This window comes from Cryptococcus neoformans, chromosome 2, assembly GCF_000149245.1.
Source record: "Cryptococcus neoformans var. grubii H99 chromosome 2, complete sequence".
NCBI classification, from domain to species: Eukaryota; Fungi; Basidiomycota; class Tremellomycetes; order Tremellales; family Cryptococcaceae; genus Cryptococcus; species Cryptococcus neoformans.
Genome location: NC_026746.1, coordinates 55,745 through 80,000, shown reverse-complemented (window position 1 = coordinate 80,000; position 24,256 = coordinate 55,745). Strand labels below are relative to the sequence as shown.

The window sequence follows — 24,256 nt, the reverse complement described above, 5'->3', positions numbered from 1 at the left end:
CATGTCTCAGGATCGCATATATCTCCCATTGCGAGCTCAGCAGGCCAAATACCGCCTGCTAAATGAACGTATTCCAAGTGCGGCAGAGGGTTGATGTAGTGGAGCACAAAAGGGCATTCATTCCTCCCGTGCGTGTGAATATGTACTTTTCGTACAAAGGATAGTACAGCGTCTTTGCTATACGGAGAGATGGGTCGTGGTCGAGTTGTGGAAGAGGAGGAGGACGTGGGCGAGGCGGACGATGACGTGTAGAAGCCGTTCGACTGCCTTGTAGCGCCCACAAAACAATCTCTTGCATGCTTGATATGAAGTGAGCGATACAGCTCCGGTGCGGAAGAATGGAAGAATGTGGAAGACGTCAGGAGACAGGAGAACAGTGTTGAGGGGGGCAAATAAGAGCAGACAAGTTGCAGAATATCGGGGGTCTGGCCCACCTGAGTACTGGCCAAAGTCATGGTGATCTGATTTGTATGAGTTGCTTATATGCCGTATGATGATAAAGTTGAGGGGGTTACGGAGGAGATGCCATCCAAATGACGAATGATAAACGTATGACATCACGGCTAGGATCAAAAATGATGCGCCGGGCGGATTCCTGGCCGTTTTATAAAAAAAAAAGGAACGACGGAAGGGAGGGGTGCATGATTGATCCTTCTTTCAAGTCTCTTTTTTACTTTATCGCTGATGGGACCTGAACTGATTAACCAACAAGAGAAAGCTTGCGATACCATGTCCGATTCCATCAAAATAGTCAAAAATAGAATAGTAAAGATTTTTGGTATATGGCTGACTAGCCGAGTTTGTCTATAGGCTTCTTCGATGTCATTTCCATCTGAAAATCCATCGTCGTTTTGAGACTCGGTGCACTATATATGTATAAAGGTGAGAAGAAGAAGGAAGATTGGGCATTTTACCTGTCCGCTTGTCGGTCGATGGTCTTTTGGATTCGTGTAAAAGCTAACTATGACACGAAACGCGATAAGAAGTGCACCAGAAGCCCAATGAAAGTGAGCGTGGGAGTAGCTCAGTTTTGGTTAGAGCAACCGATTGCAATTCTACAAAATTTGTAATTATCGGTAGGTCGTGGGTTCGAATCCCACTTCCCACTTTTTTCATCTTTTTTTTTAATCGATTCCAGTTTTGGGACATTTGCTATCGACTTGTCTTGAAGCGTGCATGCTTTCTTATCTAGTGTGAATTCGCTATACATATTAAACATAAAATGTAACTTTCTTTTCTAAAAAAAACTTTTAATGCCCATTCAAGCCGTCTTCCAAGGGCGGTTCTTCCGCCGCCAATGATCCCAGGAGACTCCAGCTTCTTGCGTACGTAGCTATCAGGTGTTAGTGTTTTTTTTTATTGCGGTAGATTCGAGACGAAAACGCGAAAACGTACGTTTGTATATTCTAACGATCCCTTCGTCGTCTGTTGTAGATAGCATTGTACCCGTCGCGTTCCACTGTTGGGCCAAAAGGCCGAGTTAGTGGATGATAAAAACGAAATGCGAAGAAAAAAAAACGTACATCCACGGTGCCGACCCTTGCTCCACCTTTTCCAAACTCACCGGTACATTGCCCCCTCCATTCTTTGACCACTTCGCCTGGCGTGTCGTAATCCACCCTGCCGCGTTCTCCGGGGGGTTCGACTCGCCATATCCTGATGGTGCCGTCGCGAGCGCCGGTGGCTAAGAGGTGGTAGTTTCTCCCGCAGTTGGGTGCCCATGCGAGGCAAGTTAGCGGGGCGTGTTGGGTGGGGCCGGAGGAAGTGGAGGAAGAGGCGGTGGGGGAGGAGGGAGTGAGGAGGAGGACGCATGTGGGGGTAGGCGAGAGGGAGATGAGTTTGAGGGAAGGGGAGGTACCGGCGAAGACGGCGATGAGGGGACCCCACCATCGTTCTTTACACCAGCTGAGTCCCCAGCCGCCTGTCGCCAGCTCAGATGTATTCTGATGATGGCCCGTGCCCCCGCCGTCCCCCGCGGTACTGGCCATGGCAAGCGTGCCGGTGAGACCTGCGACCGCGGCAGAGGAGGACGTTGCGCCGGTGGCATCGTCGCTGGGCGCGGAGGACGGGCCTGGAAGGGAAGGTACGTGTACCTTGACGATTTCTGACCAGTCGTTCAGGCTCGGGTCAAGAGACGTGTGGACCCGCAAGTACCCGTCGGTGGCGATGCTGGCTACACGCAGGCCGTGGGCGGGGTCGGGGGGACCGAATTGGACGGAACGGATAGCGCCGGTGGGGCCGGTGAGGATACCGCGCTCGAGCCATGCGCGCGAGGTGGAGGCGGAGGAGGCGGGGGATAGGAAGGCGGGGGGCGAGCGGGAGGAGGAGGATGCGGCGGCGGCGGCGGCAGCGGCGGCAGTGGATGTGGAAAAGGAAGGTTCTTCCCAGATCCGGATTGTGCGGTCGTGGGAGCACGAGGCGAGGAGGGAGCCGTGGATAGGGTGCGAGAAGGAGAGATGGAGGATGGGCGCGTCGTGGGCCTGTGCGGTCAGCGAGGGCGGGCTGCCTTGTACCCACCTTCCAGTTGGCGTCCTCGGCCCATTTGCCGTGCTCGTCTTTCCGGAAGACCTTTATGCGCTGGTCGGCGGAGCACGTGGCAAGGCGTTCGCCGTAGTAGTCATACGTGAGGTCTGCGGCTGTGAGCGGGAGTAACCGGAAGGGGGGACGTACGGGTGACGAGGTCTGCGTGGGCGGGGGCGAGGAGGTCTGTCTGCAGCATCGTGGATCACCATGGCGGTGTATGGAGTGAGCAGAGCGATTGTTTATGCACCGTCGCGGGCATCACCGCCGCCCTATGCCCTTACGTAAAGCGGGCGTACACTAACCCCGCGACGTGGCGGGCAGGGGTGCATCTCGAGTACATCTCCCGCCCCAGCGAGCAGCTCCCCCCATCCCCCGCCGCGATGTCCCAACCGATCATGCTCCCCCAGGGCTGGGAAGCCAGATGGTACGCCCCCTCCCCCCCCGCCCGCGCTGACGCAACCCAGGGATCCGCAGTCCAGCGCCTACATCTATGTCGACCAGAGCACAGGCAGGTCCCAGTGGGAGGTCCCCCTCAACCCCACCTTCCCCACCTCCCACGCCCCCGCCGCCTCCCCCCCGCCGCCAGCACACCCCGTCCGCCACGGCCGCAGAGCCTACCCGTCCGCCATGTACGCCCAGGCCTACGACACGCCCGCCCCCCACGTGGGCCCTCCCCAGCCGGTGGCGGGCTACGCCGAGCAGGGCACACCGCAGTTCATCACCCCCGGCCTCGAGGGCCAGCAGCCGTATGCCGCCCAGCCGCAGCTGCAGCAGCCCGCGTACGGCGCCGTGGACCAGGTCGCCGGCCAGTTTCAGCAGATGAGCGTGGCGCCCGGCGCGGCGCCCGTCGCCGGTGGTGCTGGTGCGTACCAGGGCGGCAGCTATACCGAGAAGCAGCTGCACTCCACAAAGACCAAGACTGTCAACTTGATCGGTCTCCAGCCGGACGTCACCGCGCTCGACAACCCGCCCCCGCCGGCCCTCCTGCCCGCCAACGCGAGCGTCACGTCCTCCCCGCATTCCCAGCCTGACCCGTCGTACCAGCGCTGCACCCTCAACGCCATGCCCACCGCGCAGTCGTTGCTGAACAAGTCAAAGCTTCCTCTTGCGCTCGTCATGGCGCCGTACAGATCCATTCGCGAAACGGACAATGATCCCGACGTCCCGGTTATCGAGGACGGCGTGATTGCGCGATGCAGACGGTGCAGGGCGTACATCAACCCGTTTGTCACTTTTATCGAAGGCGGAAACAGGTGGAAGTGTTGCATGTGTGGACTGAGCAACGAGGTGCCGCAGCTGTTTGACTGGGACCAGCGTGCAGAGAAGCCGGCGGACAGATGGGCGCGCAAGGAACTGAATCACGCCGTCGTCGAATTCGTCGCGCCGACAGAGTACATGGTCAGGCCGCCCCAGCCGCCCGTGTACGCCTTTGTCATTGATGTCTCGTCCGCTGCGATCCAGAGCGGCATGGTCGCCGTCGCCGCGCGCACCATTCTCGAATCACTCGATTCCCTGCCGAATGCCGATAACCGCACCAAGATTGCCATCATCGCCGTCTCCACCAGCCTCCACTTTTTCTCTTTACCCGTCGGCGCCACCGAAGCGAGCATGCTCGTCGTCCCCGACCTGACAGACGTCTTCCTCCCGAAACCCGTCGACCTGCTCGTCAACCTCACCGAATCTCGCCCCGCTGTCGAATCCCTGCTCGGCAAGTTGTCAGACATGTTCCAAGACTCGCACGCCGTCGGTTCCGCCCTCGGCTCGGGTTTGCAGGCCGCCCACCAGCTTATCGGCAAGATTGGCGGTAAGATTATTGCCCTGAGCGCTTCCCTCCCTACGATCGGCGAGGGTGTGCTCAAGGCGCGAGACGATCCCAAGCTGCTCGGCACATCGAAAGAATCTCAACTCCTCAATGCCGGCAACAACTGGTACAAGACGTTTGCGATCGAGTGTTCCAAGAACCAAGTCTCGGTCGACATGTTCTTGTTCAGTGGGACATACACCGACGTCGCCACATTGGGTTGTCTGCCCCGGTACACTGCCGGCCAGACGTATCTCTACCCAGGCTTCAACGCCTCGAGGAGCGAGGATGCCATCAAGTTTGCGGCCGAGTTTGGCAAAGTGCTGGCGATGCCTATCGGCCTCGAGGCGGTGATCAGGGTTCGTGCGTCGAGGGGGATCCGCATGTCTGCCTTCCACGGCAACTTTTTCATCCGATCGACCGATCTCCTCGCGTTACCCGTCGTACCGCAAGACCAAAACTATGTGATCGAGCTCCAGATCGAAGACGATATCAAGGGCTCATTCGTCGTCATCCAAACGGCGGTTTTGCATACGACATGCTATGGCGAACGACGTATCAGGGTCATCACCCAGGCCATGCCGACAACAGACAGTATCGCCGAGCTGTACACGTCCGCGGACCAGATCGCGCTCGCGGCCTACCTCGCCAACAAGGCCGTGGAGAGGAGCATGTCACACAGTCTTGACGACGCGCGGAACCACATCACCAACAGGCTGGGAGAAATGTTGACAGTGTACAAGAACCAGGTGACCTCTGCCGCCGGCGGCGCCTCCGCCCAGCTCGCTGTGCCTGAAAACCTGCTGCTCCTCCCCCTGCTGTGCTGCGCGCTCACGAAACACGTCGGGCTGCGTGAAGGCGCTTCGATCCCTCCAGACTTGCGAGCCTATGCCCAATGTTTGCTCACCACGTTGCCGTGCCAGACGCTGATTCCATATATCCACCCCAGGTTTTACTCTCTCCACAATATGCCCCCCGAGGCCGGCACGATTGGTAGCACCAACGACGGCGGCGATGGGGCGATGATCCTCCCGCCGGCGCTAAACCTCACATCTGAAAAACTCGAGCGACACGGTCTCTTCTTGATCGAGGATGGACAAAACATCTTCCTCTGGGTGGGACACGATGCCGTCCCGCGCTTGATCCAAGACGTATTCGACCTCCCGTCATACCACGAACTCCAAGGCGGGAAATATACCCTCCCCCGGCTGGACAACCCCTTCTCGGAGAGAGTGTGTAACGTGGTGGATAAGACGAGGGAGATGAGGAGGGGAGTGTATAGACCGCAGGTGTATGTGGTGAAGAGTGATGCCGAGCCGGCGTTGAGGAGCTGGGCGTTGAGTTTGTTGGTGGAAGATAGGATGGATAGAATGTCGAGTTATGCGCAGTATTTGACAACCGTCAAGGGCAAGGTGCGTTGTGCAATCTCCTCTCTTTGTAAAAAAAGAAAAAAAAGCTAATGCGTGGTTTAGGTGAATGGCAATTAGAGGTCGACCCTGGTTTTAGATGGATGACTGGGTGGTTTGGGGTTTGGGATTTGGACTTGGATTTTTAGGGGGGCTAGGGATTTAGGGAGAGTTGAAAGCACGTTTGTTCGTGTGAGGCCATGAGCATGAGGATGGGGAATTGGTAGTGATGATGATGATAAAAAAGAAAATGGCCCAGAATGTGCATGGTTAAATGGATTGTGTAGTGATATATATAAATAAAAACAAGGGAGAGATGTGACTGCGTAGAAAGAGGTTTTATTCTCTTCTCCTTTTTTTCTTTTTTTAGTTTTCAGCCAAGAAGCATTCTCTTGAAATATCATACATTCTAGCCTTGCGGCGGGGGAAACGATCTTATCCATGCTTGACTTGGATCCTACCCAATTCCTTATGAGTAAGACCCCCGTCGGATTTTTTGAAAAGATTAGATTAGAACTCACCCCCCGCCCATAATCTCAATTAGTACATTCCTTACTATCCGCCTCACAGCCTCTTCGCTCGCTGGATCCCATTCTTTAGATGTGGAGACGCTAATCCTGGTCGTTTCTGATTTCTTTTTTTCTTCTCGCCCCTGCTGCTGTTCTTCTTCTGTGGGCAATTCGTCTTCGGATGGTGGAGCGTAAGGTGTGTGAATGGAATGGGGATGAGGATGGGAATGGGGATGGGGAGCAGGAAGAGGGATAGATTCGTAAAGTTCTGTAATGATTTTGAGGCTTATCGGCCATGCCTCTGTTGTTTCTCATGAGTATCGACACAAAAAAGACAAAGGAAACGGGATCGTACCCAGAGTGCCCTCGAAATGCATAAAAGTAAGATCTTTGAGCATCTCGAATTGAGAGTCGGTGAGTAAGTGGGGGATGACGAGTTGGATTGTCTGCCAAGGGGGGCTCCATCAGTCATGGTTGTCTGGTTGTCTGGTTGTCTTGTGCTGGTGGGAACTCGGGAGGTAAGACAGAAAAAGGAGAGGACGTACATGAGATGGTCTGGGGTATGGCATTGTCTCTTCAGGCAGTTTGCAGGAGTAAGAGCTACAGGGTTATAGGGTTAGTAAAAGATGTCAGTAGGTATAAGCACGAGAGAAATGTATAAAATGTAATAAACGGTATATGCAGGAATAATGGAGCACAGGAACAGTTGCAGGAGGTCCTTTGGGGCGATGACTTGTGGATATTTGGGATTCCTTGATTTCTTTGTTCATGAGACAATGGAATACCAATGGAATACCGCATACCCATGCTAAAAAGACACACTTGAACCAAAAAAGAAAATCTGTCTGTTCTCGATCTCTAATCCTCTTCTTTGGGATCCTCTTTCCTCCTGAAACAAGCTACCCATTTATCGCCTTTATTTCTCTCGACTTTTTGTCCTTCCTCTGTTGCTGTACGCGCCGCTTCGAGGATGGGGTCGTCCGACAAGGTTTCGGTGGGGATGTATTCGAAGAGGGGGTGCGCGTGGAGGTGGTGCGCCATCCATTCGTGGAGGTCTGTTTTTTTTTGGGAGGGGGGGGGAGGTGAATGGAGAAGTTAGTAGATGAATTGAGATGAGATGGGGATGAACAAGTGTAATGGGGAGGGGAGGGAAGATGGAAGGAACGAACCTTTGACGTCGGTGACGGTGTACAAAATCCCACCGGGCCGGAGTACGTAGGCGTATTCTGCTAATAAAGCAGGACTGTAGATATAAGTCTTGTTAATACTCACAAACCCTAACGTGAAGTAGCTTTTTGAGAAGATTACATACGTGATGATTCTAGCCTTGTGTTTGCGGTTCTTGAAATGAGGATCCGGGAAGAGGAAAAATATCTTTTCAAGCTACGGTCGAGTTGTACATCAGCTTCATGGCTAGCTCTTCTTCCCTCCACTTTCAGCGCATCCCAGCCGATACCTCCTTCCCATCCCGAGAAGAACAAATGGACACATACCTGTCCCTTTGCAAAGAAATTGGGCATATGCTTCATACTATTCGCCTTGATCACAGATACGTTTTGGTATCCTCCTGGTTTGGTATCGACCGAACCGGCGGGTAAGAGCGATTGGGCTTGACGGGTAGCGGCGATTCTGTCGGTCACGTACTTGGTGACGGATGTTCTAATCTCCATACCTGTTCGAAGAAAATTTCCAAAGGGAAGTGAAGTAGTGGGGAAGGGGAGGGGAGAGGGGCGCCAGAGAGAGGTGTAGAGGGTGAGTTTAGAGGTCCGAGTATCATGAAAAAAAAAAGAGCCGTATGGACGTACCGAGCATGAGTTTTTCGGGAAAAAGGGGAGCAAGCGCCATTAACAATCCGCCAAACCCACATCCCACATCCGCCCATTCAACCTTCTTCTCGCCCGGGGTGATGGTTCCATCCTCATTAGGTTGGGAAAAGTATGCAGGGTAGTGTGTTGACCAGTCCATCAGTTCCGGTCTTTTGGGACTGTTTTTTTTATTTTATTTCCATAGGGAGAGCAAAAAAGGGCATGAGTTTCAAGTCGAGACGGAGAAGATTGAAATGAGGTAACGTACTACTCGAGTTCATGGTCGATGAACACGTTGGCATGCGCTCTTTGTCTGTAAAATCGTTTCTACAGACTCGATCAGATTCTGCACATACAAAAAGGCAGAAGCCAGACGAATAGATCGTTTGACCACTTACTTGAGGAACTTTGAGCAGCTGCACTTCACCGGCGGGAGGGGCAGGGGCCAGAGAGGCAGATGCACCTGGGGAAGCGGTTGAGGGCCCTGCTTCCATTTCTGATTCTTCCCTTGTTCGTTTGGACATGAGTTGATGAAACTTGGACTTGGTCTTTGTTGTATTTTTGTTGTGGCTTCCGTCCGTCTCAATCGAAAACATTAGCCCGCCCAAAAATCTCGTTGGGTGACTTAATTACGGATAATTAGCTTATTTACACAGTGTTAAGTATGGAGCGAAACGGAGGAACGATTCGTCGGGTTTTTCCCTTTTGCTGCCTTTTGTTTTCCATCGCATCTTCACATCCCCCACCCCGCCCAGGATGCTCGTCCGCCGTCTCTACTCCTCTGCATCTTCACAACACACCCCTTCTGCTCTCGCGCACATCCCCGCTCCGAGGCCACCCACAAGAGGCAGGATCAGGCCTCGACTCGCGCTGCCCAAAGCGAAAAAGCACGCAACCACCACTGCCGCCAGTGCCAGTCTCGCGAAACCTCTCCGTTCCGTTGACGCTGCTGGCAAGGGGCGTAAACCTCGGTACTCCTCTATTTACTCCCAGTCCGAAACCGCCAACGCCAACTCCCACGCTCACACCCACGCTCAAGCGTCTAGCTACCCTACCGTCCCCGAACCTCCTTCGTCCTCCATTCCCCGTACTCCCCGTCTTCACTTTACCCACCCCGTCCCCGCCTTGAACCATACCAACGAATTCCGACCCATTTACCTCTATCCTGAGCAATTCAAGTTGCATCATGCGTTCACTCACCCTGCTCATCCTTTGCCGCTTCACCTCGGTACGAAGATTTACACATCCCCGACTTTCGCTTCTCGACCGGATGGGGCTGGGGACGATCTCTTTGCAGAACCCGTGATGAAAATCCCATCCTCCACTGTTGAGGGTGAGGGAGTGAACGCTCTAACAGAACACCTGAGGGTAGTCAGCTCCCAGCCTATCCTTCTGAACAACGCAGAGATGGAGCACCAGCTCTTCGGAACGCCCGAAATGGAATTCTCAAGCATCTCTGCGCTGCTTGAGAACAAGTCTGCGTCGCTCAAGGCTCGGAATGAGCAAGAATGGCAAGAAGTTTTGGCTATGATGGAACGTAAGAGTGAATCTCTGGCCGTTGAGAAGGAGAATGTGCAAGCCGGAGGAAGCAAGGATGCGGATCTGAATCAAGTTGTTGGTGAACTTGCCAGTGTCTTAGCTAGGCTTGAGATGGATGAGAAAAACGTGAATATGGATAGTGTGAAGAGGAAGAGGAGAAAGAAGATTTCAAAGCACAAGCACAAGAAGAGGAGAAAGGTATGTTTCCATCTTGCTCTCAGACCTTATTTTTTAAGTACTGTACTAACGCAGGACGATTTAGGCAACTAGGGCGTTGAGAAAGAAGTTGGGTAAATAAATGATTTGCATGGGAATGGCGGAATGGAAGCATGGGAGGAAGGAGAGGGAGAGGATGCATTTTTATGACACATCTTGCGAAATGGAACTGAATGGTAACAAGGTCCGGGGAAAAGCTTGACTGTTGGCTGATTTCATGCCATACGTTCAACGAGATGGATACTACATTGCTGATATTCGGTATTTACTACCCTAGCCAGAACATGTCGTTCGATTAAACCAATTTTACATAGAACCCTACAAACGATGATGAAAAAGCTCAATCATGTGACAACTTTTATGACTTCCTAACAACCTGCGTATTTGTATAAAAAAGACTTGACATTTAATGGGCCGCGGAAACGAACACCGAGACATCTTCCTCTTTCTCTCCCATGTCTTTTTCCTTCATATCCTGTGCTGCTACTCCTTGCTGCTGCTCTTCCTCCATCAATTCGTCGGCAGGGATCTTGTCTGGAGTGGTGTTGACAAGCAAGAGCATAGGGACGATCGCAGCAGCCATAAGACCGAATGTTACACAACTATTGACGCAACCCAAGAAAACTATCAGTTGATATTCAAGAAAACAAGATAGAGCAAAAGGTGAAAAGGCACACGTACACGCCAACGAGAGGGCTTGTAGAAATCTGGGTGTTCATGGCGAAAGAGATGGCTTGACCAATTGCTTCGAGACACCTGAAGAGAGAGCCATTACGAACGTTGGCTACATGGAGCAATGGTAATGGTCAGTTCATACCGATGGTGCACAAAGTGAAAAGACACTTACACTGAGCATCTTTAGCAAATGATGAGATAAGCCAGTACATGTAACTCTGAGAAAGAGGTCCAGTTGTTTGCACGAAGAAGTAAGGAAGGAATGCGGAAGGATAGAGAGAGTCGTTCCAGTCGATGGCTCCGGGGTTATTGCGGTTGAATCTGACTTGCATGATGATGGTCCAGATGTAGACACCGGTGTTCAAGATGATGACAGTAAACAGACCAAGTTGAGCACGGCGTCGTTGGCTGAGACCCTTGATATCCAAGATAAAACCGAGGCCGAAACAGCCAATACTGGTAGCAAAAAAAAAAGAGTGGTCAGCTATTGGGCTTACCTCGAGCAGTGTAGAAAGAGGTACTTACATGCAGAAGAAGGGAGAGATGAGGGATGATAAGGCTCGAGCTCGGGTGGAGAAGTAAGTGGCAAGGTAAGTAGACCATGTACCACTGTGGAAGCATCAGTCTCCGCACTCTTTGATGGGACTGATGACTTGACTCACCTGTAGAAGAATGACCAAATAGCCCAGATAGCCGAGAGCAAGACGAGCTTGGAAGTCATGGTGGTCAAGATTTGCCTGAACTCTTGCTTTGTTGAAAGAGGCTTGGACACTCTGATTCGAGTACCATCGGACCGTACGACGTTATGGAGCGGAGAGATCAGGAAGGCAAAGGGGAAGCTGTGAGGGAAAATAATGAATATGAAAATCAAGATAAAAATGACAGATTTGCGACTTACGCCAAGCTTTCGATGATTAAAAACGCGACGTATGTATCTGGAGTGACTCCGCCTTCTACACCAGCTATGTGATTTTTCGAAAGACTATTACCCATAATATGTCAGCATCGAATGCAGCAGACATCATATATGACTTACTTGATACCTCCTCCAATTAGCTGGCCGAGATTACGAGAGACGATCCACAAAGCGAGGTATTTTCCACGAGCGCCAGTAGGAGAGATGGACATGATTGTACCGGCTTCGGCTACATACCAACAACCTGTTCCGATACCACTGACAAAAGCACCAAAGATGAGAAACTATCATGGTCATGAGTGACTGTTCTTAAAAGGAGCGAAAATCTACTTACCCATTGTGTGCCGAATTTGCTGTTGCAGTAATATGAAGCTCCTTGGATGGGAAAAGACATGGCGCCCAATACGAGAGACCATTTTGTACCAAGCTTGTTCACAAGAGGACCTCCCAGGAAACAGGCTGATGGAATGCGTCAATGAAGCTTGAGAAATGGTAAAGAATGACAAAAACTCACTTATGGCCAAGAACGCATAGTTGATGGCGTTACTATTAAGGGGTGAAAGGGATTGGATTAGTTCTTGTCTTCATCTATCGACAACTGGTGTCAACTGATAACCACTCACGCGATGTTAGAAGTCTGGGGACTTGCCAACCCACCACCACCTAATCCTGAGATAGCATCCGACATGGCTGGTCCGCAGAATGCCTGAACACTCATGAGCAACATCTGCGTCAAACTGTGGTTATGGATTCTCTTCCATAAGGGGACCTCCTTCTTGTAAGCATCCCAGTCAACCGCCTGATTAGAAGCATCGAAGTGGGTCTGAGGCAATTCCTCTTTAGGAGTACCGGGCTTTGACATAATGGAGGGTCGTGCTAGATCGAGATGGAGTTGTGGAGAGTATGATATACGGACCGAAGTTGATGGATTGCAGGTGTGTCGTTATTGACTGTGGGGAAATGTTTTAGAATGGACGCTGTTGGAGATGGGGTATCGACTGAAAGCAAAAGCCCTTTAACACTTACAGTTTATATATTCTCCTTTGAGTGCAGTATATCATGTTTGCCGCTTCATCCGTCAACAGACGTATCGCCTATCTGGAATCTTGGTACGTAGGTGGGTGCCATTCACGGCAATTTACCAGATAACACTCGTTTTCACAGTGTTGGGCGAGGGATCACGGGGTCATGAGCTGTTGAAAACCAGCAATAAGCTGAGCAAGGAGTCCGACAACACGGAATCGGGTCATTATACCGATAGATGCCGGAGACGTGGATGAGGAGATGCAAAGGAAAGTCATTGGACGAGACCAGCATTTATCTCGGATTTCGAAACCCGAACGTCTGGAATATGACTGAGCCCTATTTTACGCGATATCAATTCAGGTGCTAAATGGAGCTTAAAATGCCGATATCGCGGACTCTTGACACATGTTCTTCGGCTTTGTTGCTGCGTCTCTTCGTTAGGTACACTTCTGCCATTGCACCACCATTCTGGAGTCCAAGGAGTCCAGTACGGTAGTCACTTGAAAATCACGCCGCTTCATTCGCAGGGTGCAATCATTTGATATTCTTGATTTCATACGAGAGCTTATCAGCTGACGCCGGAACATGACAAGAACAATGCATCGCAGCTACAACAATGAACAATGATGGTAGTTCCTATTTAGACTATACTGTGCTCACTATGCCGATATACGGTCTTTCATCTGTCTTTCACCAGCAGCTAGTTATGAAGCAGAAGGAATAGAAGAAAAGTGCTGCATTCCCATAGGAGCCTGTATGCCGCTAATATCTAACTCTCTAACTACCCTTAAGCTAGAACTTTGACTCCGACTCGTCCCCTATCTTCCACAACCTTCTCCGCCATGTTTTCGCCGATTTTCACAGAAGCAAGCGATACAGCGACATCCTTTACATCCTTATCGTCATCAGAGGGCTCTTCATGGTTCCATCCTGGAAGACCAGAAAGATCCCTAGCAGGGGCTGCCCGACGAGAGATCAGGGGGTCACCGCTTCCAGGTCTCCATTTCCAGCTCTCAGCCAGGTCTTCAGCCAGAGTACCTTCTATAAGTTCAACGACATGTTTACCGATATTGGGAAGGATCTTGAATGAATGTCTATAAAAATTGAAGAATTAGCTTCAGTAATATGACCCTCCATTTGTCAATATAGAAAGGACTTACCCGCTATCTCCTGTAGCTAAGATAAAATTCTTCCACTTGGGATGCTCGCATATCAAAAGATTGGCATCGGCAGTATCAGTACACCAGCACAGTGCTCTGTTGAACAATTCCTTTTGTCTAAAACGCGGTAAAAAGGCAGAGATAGCACGACGAATAGATGCGTCCGATTCGTCGGGAATGGTATCGGTAGGGTGTTTCGCATGGGAGCGTGGGACAGAGATGAGTTTAGTAGAGGAGGCGCCGTAAGGTTGATGATGTTTGAAACGCGTGAACCCTGTTGCAAGTTAGAAGGTCGGCTTATAATTAAAAACGAGGAAACGTGACTCACCTGGGAATTCGTCGCACACTTTGATGACTCTTTTCCTATAGGGCCCTAATTGGTCGAAATTCTTTGCAATAGAATTTCATAGAAGGACTCACTCATTGGGCTCGAAGAAGAACCCTAGTTCCGAGTTGTACACCACAGGACACTCTTTGTATTCGGCAGCCTCTTCTGGTGTCAACTGCATATGCGCGTATACCCAAGCCTGATGTACAATTAGCCGCATATCTCTGACTCAATAGCCAGGCAATATTTACTTTTGAACAACATTGCCCTTCCAAATCCACGAGAGTAGGGCTCCAAGCTCCGGCAGCCAGAACGACCTTGTCGGCAAAATATTGCGTACCGTCGACTGTTTCAATGCCGATGGTCGTGGCACCGTCTTCGTCAAACAGGGGTTTCTTGAACGTGCCCGCCCTAATTGGAAGGGTCAGAAAAAGAAGGGATGTGAAGCAAAACGTGGGCTCTGCGCACCTCCCGAATCCGAATGTTACACCTTTCTCTTTTAACACCTGGCCGATACTGTTGATAGCTTTTGCCGCCGCAAGCCAGCCCCCGTCTTCGCTGTAAATAGCTTTCCACCCCTGAAGACCGTTCATAAGTATCCGTAAACCCTTAGTGTCAAAATTAAAAGGCTCACTTTGATCTGTTGCCGATCTAACAAAGGGGCCCTAGCCAGTATTTCATCTTCCGTACTCAGCCAATGGTGGGTCTTCTCGAGCCCGCTCTCGGCTTTCAAGATCGCCTCATAAGATTTACGCAAAGATGCGATGCTCTCCGATGTATGAGCACAATCAAGCTGTATGATGTTAGCAAGTTAATGGGTATGAAATTTCACGCTTACTCTTCCTGTGTTGTGGAAATAAGGCTTGAAAACTTCATCATTCCTCCACATGTCTCTTGCCTCCAGACTCAACTGTTTATCTACAGGATTCCTGATACGAACACCCATGATCTTATTGAGGTCATTGCCAGCCGATTGTGCTGATGGGATTGGATACGTATCAAGCACAGTTATGTTGGATGGAGTGTAGCCGGCTCGTAATAGGTGAAGAGCAGTAGAGGACCCTAGAGTACCACCACCTCCAATAACTATGACCTTTGTACTGGCGCGCGAAGATGGCATGATTGATAGTCTGTTGATATATGCGGATCAAATTGAGCTACAGTACGTTATATGGGAAGGTGAAGCGTTTGGAGACTGGCAGTTAAAAAGGTCGGGCGGAACAGCCATCACCATTCTCATTCATTATCGCGCCGTTCTGGGAGTCCGCGTTATCGGATTCGGCTCCTTAGGAGTTGGCCGAATCGAAGGTGCCTCCAGGGTTATGCGGAAAAAGAAACCCGAGATCGAGCGCTTATGCAGCAGTTCTACCGATGATCCATGGCCATGTTGAGAAGGCAGTCTGTGTATGCGCATAGTGCATGACCATCAATGGATAAAATCATACGGCCTAAAGTGCTCTAATAATAATGTAAACCCAGCATTGGCCCAGCATCAGATCGTCCGCCGTGACCTTTTTTGTCTGCTGTCGGCGTTCTGGTTTGCGGCATTATATACGTATTACGTAAAGGTGGTTTATCGATTATCTTAATATTAGAACAGCGAGGAGTTCGTCGTTCCTTTGATTTTGTTTCTTCATTCTTCCTCGAGAGTCTCCTGACCCCCAGCGTACGTTTAATGACTTAATGACACAACACTTTCTCTTCTAATACCCTTTTAAATGCTCTGGGAATGTCATCTTAGTTACTTTTTGATCTGTATTTGAGATAAACTAGATAATGCTGCGAATAGCGGTTCTCAGAACGGACCGGGGCCAAAAGATGTCATGTTCTACTGTTACGAGAGTTTCAAGTAAGATAATGTTCTGTTCATCAGCACCATCAACTATCTTCATGATCTTCCAGCAGATCGATATGATACTAGATTGGGATGTTCTGATGTAGTGAATGACAGAGGAAGAATGCAGTAAAAAGGAAAGGAAAAAAAAGATCAATTTAAACGAACAGGCAAACGATCACTGACAAAAAGCGCTAACAGACCTTTCGTGAAAAAGGAGAGCAAAGAGGGTCCAAGGAAAGTATAACATTGGTGTAATGAGTACATGTACATCAACAGGTCATTAAAACACCCTATCTGATGAATTTGAGTTGTGTAAGATTATTGCAACTACTTTACACATCGAAGAACATAGTCGATCGCTCCTTGAAGACAACGGAAGGACGTCATCCTAAAATATGGAAGATGCTGGTGGGGAAGAAAGATGCTTCAGTTCGGAACCGGAATTACAATCACAATTACCGAAGGGAAGTAGCGTTGAAGTGATAATAGAATGAAGATCTTGCGGAAGAGGACATGCTGTATATGGACTATTTGTAAGCATAACGGTACTGAATTCAATGTCGTTTAATATTATTTTCGTCTCCATCCCATTCCCAGTCTTGTTTCCCCTAGTCATCCTCAGGCGGTGAATGACAACGACGCGATCAGTGCTTCGCGATTCAGATCCCTTTACACCTCGTCTATCTCATGCGTGACACAGTTTACAGGCTACGTTTCCTGCTGTTCTTCATCTTTTCCTGTACCTGCATCCACCCTCAAATTACTATCAATAAGACCTTAATCTGAAGTTTGCCACAGCCCATAAGCTTTTCCAGGGTTCGTTTGCCAAAGCCTAATAGTGCCATCCTCACTACCACTCGCGTAAACCTCCCCGTCAGGACTGTAGCTCGCACAGAGCACGGGTCCATGGTGGCCCTTGTACACTTCTCGCTCCTTGCCAGAATCAAGGTCGTAAACTCGGACCCAAGGGTCAGACGTACTACCGGCCACGAATCTGTCACGCAGGTAAGGGTGGAGAGAAGCGGATGTGACGGGGTGTGGAAGAGGGATGGTAACTGGAGGGTGTTGGCGGAGAATGTCGAGGAAATGAACATTCTTGCCCGCTGTAACGCTGAGGGTACCGCCACCGTGGGCGAGTTCCATGCTAGAGATGGGTTCACCAAGGTCGAGAGAGGCCACTTGGCTCAGTGTTCGAAGGTCCCACCATCTGAAATCGCAAAAAGTTAGTTCTGCGGCACTGTAGACGGTCAAGAAAAAATGGATTGTATACCCACCGAACTTTGCCATCTTCGGCAGCGCTGACACCCATAGTTCCATTTTGGCCTTCGTCCCAAACAAGACTCTTAACAATGCCTTCGCAAGACAAGCCGTCGGGATTGGTGCCAAGCACAAGAGGTTCAGCGTCAGGTCGGCCAAGGTCGAAAAGGCGGATTTTTTTCTCGTGTCCACCCTACCATATGAGATCAGACAAGCGCTATCGGCGAATATAAGCGACTACTCACAGTGAGGAGGTATTGAGGGGTCTGTTGAGGGTTCAAAGCAACTGTGCGGACAATGTGGTTGTGAGAAAAAGTGTGGAGGGCTTCGCCAGTGTAGGTATCCCAAATTTTCCTATTAACCATCTGTCAATACTCGTCATCAATTCCCATTGCAGGTATAACGTACGCAGTGAAATCGGCACTACCGGTAACGGCCCGAGAAGTATCGAGTGAAATCTTGGAAGACCACACAGCGCCCTTGTGTCCTATATCTGTGTTAGCATGTAGCCGAATCAAAGTCATTGTAACATACCGATAAAAGTACCAATCCAATCTCCGAGCCAGCTTCGAAGCATGGGATTTCCATCCTTACACGCTGAGATCAAGAGATAAGTTCCGTCGTCAAGCCTGCTGATACGTCAGTTTTCATACTAGAAGTCTACTTAACCATCCATCACGCACACGTTTGAGAACTGGAGATGTGTTACAGGTCTAGTGTGGCCAGAGCATAACAATGGCTGGACTTTGATAGCTTCATGCGACTGAGATGAGGGGACAGAACCAGAACGAGACTGAATGGAAAGCTGCGCTTGCTGGGGCGGAGCGTATTGCCCAACCGCAGGGTTGGGGTTGAGAGAGGCCGGAAAACCTGAGTAGCCGTTGCTGTATCCCTGCATCGTTGCTATTGCAGTAGATTTTCTAGATTGAGTTTTGAGTGATGCACTATATTGATTTGGTTCGCAAGTATAAAAAAAGAGGTATCTGGGACGTAAAAGGAGACGCAGTTACACCGTCAAGGTTGCGCGTGGAGTATCGTTTCGATTGAATTGATATGATCTAGATTGTCGTTCAGTCGTTATTGATAGAGTGGCAATGAAGTAGAGCACTAATAGTATGAGAAATATGTGTTTTGAGGTTATAAGTGACAGCTGAAGTGATTAGAGGTGAGTGTGGGATCCGGAGTGCAACGCGAGATGATTGAAAAGCGAGAAGGTGGGAGCGGAAGGCGGATGTGAACGGAGTGCCGGGGTGATGGCGGTAAAGATGAGGGTTTTTGGGGGTGAAAGAGGAGATGAGAGTTGGCGAGGTTGAAATGTACAAAGCAGGAGGGATAAACAATGAGTTATGTTCGAGTGGAGACAGACACGCAGCGGCGTGACGCGTACAGTGCCACTCAATTTTAACGCCGGAATTACCGAGACGCTCTTAGTGTTCTCTATCTTTCAGCACTTCATACAAATATACACCGTAATCAACAAATAAACCTTTCGGAATCCTTGTATACCCCCCTAAAACTACTACCAGTACTCATCCGACTCCGTCTTGCAGAATGAAGCTCGTCAGGTATGTATATTTCCATTTTTCATCGAGAATGCCTTCAGAGGGACTAATTCGTACCCGCTTTAGGTTTTTGATGAAGCTCAATAACGAGACGGTCACGATCGAGCTCAAGAACGGGACTGTCATCCATGGTACCATCACTTGTAAGTGGACGCCTTTTCTGTCCAAGGAGAACGTCCCATGCTAAACGTGGAACCCAGCTGTGGACCCTCAAATGAACACCCACCTCAAGTCTGTTAAGCTCACTCTCCGATCTCAGCCTTCATCCCAGCCACCTTTGTCCCTTGACTCTATAGCCATCCGAGGAAATAACATTCGATATTTCATCCTCCCCGACTCTCTTCCTCTTGATACTTTGTTGGTGGACGACGCGCCTAAGCCTAAGAAGAAGAAGGAAGGAGCAGCGGCTAGGGGAGCTAGAGGAGCGGCTAGGGGAGCCAGAGGAGCCAGGGGCGGTGGTGGTCGAGGTGCACCCAGGCCTAGAGGAAGGGGTTTCTAGGGTGCTGAAGGGCGAAATGGGAAAGTGAATGGAGCGTTGTTATTCATACATTCGGCATTGTTATGCAGGTGACTGCAAAGTTTGCTCATTGTTTGTTGAGTCAGTTTGCGATGGCAAGGTATGCTTACTGTATTATAGGATCATGAAGAAATTACCAATTAGAACAGAAACCTCTACTACGTCAAACAGCGATTTCATCTTCTCATTTAGAATCATCCATCGGCGTAAGGGTTTACAACAACATCCCAGCTACCGTACAGGCACAGTTCGCGCGAGAACCCGAATAGCTATTGACGGCAACCGAATAAAACCCAAACTACAAGCTATTCAGTCTTTTGTGTTGCGGGTGAATGGGTTAAAATTCCAAAGATTGACGAACTTGGCCTTTCTCGGCTTATTGCCAGAGCATTGCATGTCATTCAGATTTTTCAACTTTAGGCCAACCACTCCATCGACAGTAGTCGGTCAAGAAATGGAAGCGTCATTTTATGGTTGTTCGAAAAACAATCAGCTATTTCCATAATTCCGGTTCAAGGGTCTGATTATGGCATCGTTGGCATTCTGTGGAATAATGATAGCCCCAAATCATCTTCTCGGTTAGCTGGAGCACAGCCCCGATGGAAGCTGTGGCCATGTCACATCTGGATTTAGATGCACTGTTTTGGACCATCTCAGTATCATGTCGCTAAAGCCGCGTTAAACTCACTAAGGGTCGTATTTGTCCGTCATTCCGTTAACGATAGTAGCCTGCAGCTCATACGCGCCTTATTTGCTACTACTTTTGGCCGGCGAGGGTAGTCTCTTGAAGAGTAAACGCTTCACGAGTAGTCGCGTCACATGGCAGAGCGTCAGCTAGCTGAGCAAGCGCGGCGGATATTGACAAGGCGCGGCCGTTGATGGACATGCTGAAAAGAAAGAACCTTGGGTCTTATGATGTGTCCTATGACATGTACAACAGTAGTATACATGGGAGGTGCGCCTTGGGATGAAGGGACGCGCCGAGGTGCTTGGACCGGGTGACTGGAGTGATTATAATAGCCATATTAGTAATTTGCTATGCATTTTGTAATCTCCTAGAGATAGTTTTTTAAGAGTTAAAAAAGCCGCGTTTTGGGGGCCGTAAATAATATAGGCGGACCATAACTAACCCCGGTTTATGATACTGAGGAAGAAGTTACTACATACCAAGATTGACAGCAGGGTGTAATGGTTGTTGGAGTTGAGCTGTTACAGGAGGAGGTTATGCAATCATCCTATTACTGAGTGTAGCCTATGGCTCGCTATGGGTCTTTGTATTATAGGTCTCTGTAGCAATGGTGTAACTTGTCATTGAAACCAGGCATCAGCGCAGGAGACTGGGGGCAGAATTGGAGATCAGGTTTGTGTGATCGAACTCCTTTACAATCTAAGCCTAATCCTCATTACAACTCTCCTCCTCCCGGCTCTTATCTTATATTACGTAATACTCCATTCCCGTACCGAACGGCCCAATAGCACTACAAAGGCCAAAGCACCACCATCCAAGTCTAAAGTCTAACTTGGTTTTTCCTTTTTTAACTTGGTTTTCCTTTTTGTTCATTTTATTAGCATTCAATCATCCACTCATTCAAATCACTGCCTCAACCATGTCCTTCACGCCCGGTCATCCCGCTAACGCAACATATCCTTCGCCCTTGTGCTATGTTCCCTTCGATATCAACCAACTATATTCAGTCCCTAATGTGGTGGCCATCAATTCTCTTTCTGAGATACGTGAAAGAAATATGCTTGGGCGACTAAGGATGGCTGCTCGATATCGGACGATCGCAGACGAGTCGGGCGCCAGCACCGATTACTTACTTTATTTCTTTTCCTTCATTGGTTCTCTACTGCCATATTTTCAATATGATAATTATGATATGTCACGTCAGGAATTTATGGGACGACAATGGTCCGATACAGATGTGGTCAAAGAGTTCAAACGACCGGAAGTGAGTTCTTTCAAGATATTAGATGAGCTCAAAATATCTGACACGTTTCGATATCTTTTCTAGACGGCGAAAAGCGCAAAAGATGGCCGTGCGTCATCCATTTCTTTTGATAGATCGATATCTAAAATTAAATCCATTTCTGAAACGTCGACCGAGAAGGGGGCGACCACACCGGATTTCGTGTTCAGGGTTTGTAGAGGCGGTGTCGTTGAAAAGGTCTGCGGCGTAGGCGAACTAAAATGGCGTACTAAATCGGAAAGAGAGCAGCAGCGCAATTCTTTCTATTACGACTGCAAGGAAGGCATTTTCCAGTCTGTCTGGTATGTCGTCACTGCCTTCGACCTGTTTAAGTGCCGACTCGGATTTACGATTGTCGATTGGAGCTTCTGTCGACTAGCGATGATGATGGATGAGGCGGGCAGGAATGTTGTCGTCTTGGAGGCCAATGATAAAGCTGTGAAGAGATTCCACTCTCAATATGGAGATGCCCTTTCGGCCAACGACTTGGATAACCTTGAAGAGGTCTGGAGCGATATGCCCAATACGCTGTTTACTGAAGACTGGGAAATCGATCAAGAGGCTAGAGATCGCTTTGAGGGTACCATTTTGCTCATAATTGCGGCAGTGACATCGGATTTTTCTCCGGTCTCCCCACAATCATCGAACGATAGTCCTTTACCTCTCGGCATTCCAAGCGAGAACCACGTCCATGTGGACGGTCATGCCAAAGAAGGGGCCATCGCATTGCACCATAGAAAGCATTACCACGGTAGACGCTACAGTGTGAAGGCGAAGGTGACCGAAAGTGCAGATGAAGGTGGTAACAAGAAGGGGGACGCCAGCGACGGTGCTAGTGGCGGTGGTGGGGGAGGCTTTGGTGGTGGTGGAGGTTCAGGCAATGGCAAGGGGGGTGGAGGATCAGGAAATGGAGGCAATAGAGGTTTGGGTGGGAATCCGGCTCCACGAAGGTCTTCGAGGCTGAATTCAAATGCAGCTCCAAACAATCCACCCAGCAACAGGCACAATAATGTAGCTAACTTTGATGTTCTGAGCAAGGCGGAATCTACGGAAGAGATCGAGGAGTATGGGGAAAAAATGGAGGAAGATACGGAAGAGATGAAAGAAGGTACGGAAGGAATGAAAGTAGGTACGGAAGGAGTGGAAGAAGGTACGGAAGGAATGGAAGAAGATACGGATGGCCATATGGCGAAAGAACTGGTGGATGCTTGGAGAACTCGTATGTATCGTCTCATTTAGCTTCATGAACGGAATGGCTTATGATACTAATTTATCTCAGAGGTGTCCATCGCGCGCATGAACGAGGGGCACCAACCTGTTCCTTACGGTCCTCCTTCCCCTTCAACGTCTGGCAAGTTTTCTCTCCCCCCTTCGTATGCAGAGGGCCGTCATCAATTCGCAGCGTCGAGCCAAGCTTTCGTCCCACTCCTTACCCCTCCTATTTCACCTGACGGCGCTAAGTTTGGCGGTTCCAACCATGACTATCGTGCGACCCAAAGCACCGTTGACTTTTCCAAGGCTATCGAGGACTTGTCTCGGGCTATCGAGCTAGATGCCAGTGGTCATAAGCCTTTTTGCCTTTCAGAAATCGGCGAGGTTGACATCTCAGAGGACGATGATCCGGCTCTTCAGGATCCATTTGGCCATATTAAAGAGCACATTCCTCGCGGATTGAGTTTCCGACTCTTGACGCGTGGAGAGATGGACATTGTCTTCGCGAGGGTCGCCTGTGGCGATTACATCTTGAGGGAAGGATAATATGAACCAGTTGCTGGGTAAGTTTGATGGGAGGGCGTTCGGATTGGCATTCACAGGAAGTCGGAGACAGAAAGCGGCAATGATAACGATTTTCGGCCATTTACGACCACTTACGATTAATGACGACTCTTCTAGTTATTCACAAGTTATTTGTTTTAGTTGTTAGTTGTTATAACACATGTACATATATTCCTCGTTCGAGTTCCTTCTATCCAGATCCGCCTGGACAGCCGGCGTATATAAATGTCACACACCCATAGGGAGTGTTAAATTCTTCTCTCTTTCCTCCAAATATCTTCCATAAAGTCCAAATCCCCATTTCAAAATGTCTTCCATACACCGCAATCCATCCTCAAAAGCAAAGATGTCAAAACGGGTTCATCTCATCAATTCCTCAAGGAGAATTCCCCCTATGTGTTCCCCATCATATTCTATGCTATTCCGTAGGAGAGAACTAAGCTCTTAGAGACTCTTAAGCTTGGTTCCTCTTCCAGCTCCTACCTGGATGGCGCGTTATGACTATCATTTAGAAAATGGTTCGGCTGAACATACCGACGATGTTGCTTTTGGAGGAGAAGATGAAGGAGACTCTGAGGGTGACGACGAGGGTGGCAACTGTGATACAAGGGAGGACGTCCAAAGGGAGAAAGGATGATAGTGAATGAAGACGAGGGTTGTCTGAAAGGGCCAGGGCCATTGCAGCCATCCCTAACAGATTCCTCGTGAGTTTGTAAACCATTATCAAGATATAGATCTGGCGGCCATAACATCAACATCTCGCGGCCTGTCAAGCAGACCTAACTGACCTCGGCTCAGCTCTCATGGCCATGGAGGACAGTGGGCTCAACAAGAAACGCCAGTTCCATAAAGAATACACGGAACTGAAAAAGGCTATCTTAAGTTTGGAACGAGAGCGGTTGGCTGGCCACAAGGCCAGACGTGATCGGGAAGAACAGGCCCTAGAAGAGCACCGGAGGGCGGAGAGGAGGATGAAGGAAGAGGAGATGGAATACAGATAGAAGGAAGTGTCTGCAAAGGAAGACACGTCGATCTTTGAGATTGCACGACGCTTCATCTTGCCTTCTGTGCCAGGTAACACGGTGGAGGCATACAAGAAAGCAGTTGCCTTGTACGAATCTCAACGCAGACAGATCGGAGGGAAAGAAAATTCGTATTAGTCAATAGCGGATGATGTAAAAAATAACATGTGTCAAAATTGCTATGATTTCTCATCCATTTTCTAGATTTAATATGGGGCGTGGTTATCCAATGTATCGCCTCGCAAACGCATCATCTGCCGAATAAGATGCTTCTTTCTGGTCAACTCTCCCTCCCGCAGTGACCGTTGGTCATCGTCCACCAACATGTCATGATAATGCTGTGCCTCCCACTCTTCGATGTCGCCAGTTGTGACAAGTAGATTGTGAAGCACCATTGAGGAGATGATCATC

The 24,256-nt window shown here is 49.5% G+C and overlaps 12 protein-coding genes and 2 non-coding genes; 6 read left to right on the top strand and 8 right to left on the bottom strand.

The window, feature by feature from the left end:
- Positions 1-546, bottom strand: part of CNAG_06771 (hypothetical protein) — a 1,890-nt gene extending 1,344 nt beyond the window's left edge. Inside the window, exon 1 of the mRNA XM_012192332.1 lies at positions 1-546. This exon is cut by the window's left edge and continues 1,344 nt beyond it. Coding sequence (XP_012047722.1) covers positions 1-455 — 455 coding nt within the window. The 5' untranslated portion in view covers positions 456-546.
- A 467-nt stretch (positions 547-1,013) lies between these two features.
- On the top strand, positions 1,014-1,108 carry CNAG_10020. Its single transcript has one exon. It is a non-coding gene; the product is annotated as a tRNA-Cys (tRNA).
- Positions 1,109-1,139: 31 nt separating this feature from the next.
- Positions 1,140-2,787, bottom strand: CNAG_06772 (nucleoporin SEH1). XM_012192333.1 has 5 exons: positions 2,671-2,787; positions 2,518-2,630; positions 1,524-2,480; positions 1,396-1,459; positions 1,140-1,333 (listed from the first exon to the last, which is right to left on the bottom strand). Exons 1-5 carry the CDS (start codon positions 2,717-2,719, stop codon positions 1,251-1,253), a joined length of 1,266 nt encoding a protein of 421 aa, XP_012047723.1. The 5' UTR covers positions 2,720-2,787; the 3' UTR covers positions 1,140-1,250.
- Positions 2,788-2,852: 65 nt separating this feature from the next.
- CNAG_06773 (protein transporter SEC24) lies at positions 2,853-6,075 on the top strand. XM_012191720.1 has 3 exons: positions 2,853-2,947; positions 2,988-5,736; positions 5,797-6,075. Exons 1-3 carry the CDS (start codon positions 2,904-2,906, stop codon positions 5,809-5,811), a joined length of 2,808 nt encoding a protein of 935 aa, XP_012047110.1. The 5' UTR covers positions 2,853-2,903; the 3' UTR covers positions 5,812-6,075.
- A 90-nt stretch (positions 6,076-6,165) lies between these two features.
- CNAG_07462 (hypothetical protein) lies at positions 6,166-6,808 on the bottom strand (the record flags this gene model as incomplete). Its single annotated transcript, XM_012192352.1, has 4 exons — positions 6,166-6,187; positions 6,252-6,540; positions 6,595-6,685; positions 6,785-6,808. 4 exons carry the CDS (start codon positions 6,806-6,808, stop codon positions 6,166-6,168), a joined length of 426 nt encoding a protein of 141 aa, XP_012047742.1.
- Positions 6,809-7,017: 209 nt separating this feature from the next.
- CNAG_06774 (tRNA (guanine-N(7)-)-methyltransferase) lies at positions 7,018-8,608 on the bottom strand. XM_012191719.1 has 7 exons: positions 8,443-8,608; positions 8,313-8,371; positions 8,045-8,223; positions 7,733-7,911; positions 7,552-7,622; positions 7,409-7,482; positions 7,018-7,294 (listed from the first exon to the last, which is right to left on the bottom strand). Exons 1-7 carry the CDS (start codon positions 8,566-8,568, stop codon positions 7,098-7,100), a joined length of 885 nt encoding a protein of 294 aa, XP_012047109.1. The 5' UTR covers positions 8,569-8,608; the 3' UTR covers positions 7,018-7,097.
- A 137-nt stretch (positions 8,609-8,745) lies between these two features.
- Positions 8,746-10,171, top strand: CNAG_06775 (hypothetical protein). XM_012192334.1 has 2 exons: positions 8,746-9,781; positions 9,846-10,171. The coding sequence occupies exons 1-2, from the start codon at positions 8,801-8,803 to the stop codon at positions 9,879-9,881; spliced, it is 1,017 nt and encodes a 338-aa protein (XP_012047724.1). The 5' UTR covers positions 8,746-8,800; the 3' UTR covers positions 9,882-10,171.
- CNAG_06776 lies at positions 10,035-12,673 on the bottom strand. 2 transcript variants are annotated; one of them, XM_012192336.1, is made up of 11 exons: positions 12,417-12,673; positions 12,014-12,340; positions 11,905-11,936; positions 11,725-11,849; positions 11,511-11,674; positions 11,373-11,456; positions 11,137-11,313; positions 11,000-11,083; positions 10,647-10,930; positions 10,481-10,583; positions 10,035-10,401 (listed from the first exon to the last, which is right to left on the bottom strand). In XM_012192336.1, the coding sequence occupies exons 2-11, from the start codon at positions 12,250-12,252 to the stop codon at positions 10,206-10,208; spliced, it is 1,488 nt and encodes a 495-aa protein (XP_012047726.1). In that variant the 5' UTR covers positions 12,253-12,340; positions 12,417-12,673; the 3' UTR covers positions 10,035-10,205. The 2 variants fall into 2 exon arrangements, with proteins under 2 accessions (XP_012047726.1, XP_012047725.1); XM_012192335.1 differs by having other exon boundaries at positions 12,014-12,673.
- Positions 12,674-13,079: 406 nt separating this feature from the next.
- On the bottom strand, positions 13,080-15,151 carry CNAG_06777 (fructosyl amino acid oxidase). XM_012192337.1 has 8 exons: positions 14,743-15,151; positions 14,539-14,697; positions 14,373-14,482; positions 14,156-14,315; positions 13,997-14,103; positions 13,905-13,939; positions 13,577-13,850; positions 13,080-13,510 (listed from the first exon to the last, which is right to left on the bottom strand). Exons 1-8 carry the CDS (start codon positions 15,022-15,024, stop codon positions 13,204-13,206), a joined length of 1,434 nt encoding a protein of 477 aa, XP_012047727.1. The 5' UTR covers positions 15,025-15,151; the 3' UTR covers positions 13,080-13,203.
- A 624-nt stretch (positions 15,152-15,775) lies between these two features.
- On the bottom strand, positions 15,776-18,325 carry CNAG_06778 (serine-threonine kinase receptor-associated protein). XM_012192338.1 has 6 exons: positions 17,682-18,325; positions 17,533-17,627; positions 17,407-17,485; positions 17,244-17,352; positions 17,016-17,191; positions 15,776-16,948 (listed from the first exon to the last, which is right to left on the bottom strand). The coding sequence occupies exons 1-6, from the start codon at positions 17,894-17,896 to the stop codon at positions 16,519-16,521; spliced, it is 1,104 nt and encodes a 367-aa protein (XP_012047728.1). The 5' UTR covers positions 17,897-18,325; the 3' UTR covers positions 15,776-16,518.
- A 116-nt stretch (positions 18,326-18,441) lies between these two features.
- On the bottom strand, positions 18,442-19,989 carry CNAG_12130. Its single transcript, XR_001045427.1, has 4 exons — positions 19,766-19,989; positions 19,439-19,715; positions 18,787-19,375; positions 18,442-18,720 (listed from the first exon to the last, which is right to left on the bottom strand). It is a non-coding gene; the product is annotated as a hypothetical RNA (non-coding RNA).
- Positions 18,449-19,367, top strand: CNAG_06779 (small nuclear ribonucleoprotein D1). XM_012192339.1 has 3 exons: positions 18,449-18,563; positions 18,627-18,703; positions 18,761-19,367. The coding sequence occupies exons 1-3, from the start codon at positions 18,550-18,552 to the stop codon at positions 19,057-19,059; spliced, it is 390 nt and encodes a 129-aa protein (XP_012047729.1). The 5' UTR covers positions 18,449-18,549; the 3' UTR covers positions 19,060-19,367.
- Positions 19,990-20,950: 961 nt separating the features above from the next.
- On the top strand, positions 20,951-23,083 carry CNAG_06780 (hypothetical protein). The gene is made up of 3 exons (XM_012192340.1): positions 20,951-21,029; positions 21,093-22,266; positions 22,327-23,083. Exons 1-3 carry the CDS (start codon positions 20,958-20,960, stop codon positions 22,803-22,805), a joined length of 1,725 nt encoding a protein of 574 aa, XP_012047730.1. The 5' UTR covers positions 20,951-20,957; the 3' UTR covers positions 22,806-23,083.
- Positions 23,084-23,323: 240 nt separating this feature from the next.
- On the top strand, positions 23,324-23,824 carry CNAG_07461 (hypothetical protein; the record flags this gene model as incomplete). Its single annotated transcript, XM_012191718.1, has 2 exons — positions 23,324-23,462; positions 23,622-23,824. The coding sequence occupies exons 1-2, from the start codon at positions 23,339-23,341 to the stop codon at positions 23,822-23,824; spliced, it is 327 nt and encodes a 108-aa protein (XP_012047108.1). The 5' UTR covers positions 23,324-23,338.
- Positions 23,825-24,256: the final 432 nt, after the last annotated feature.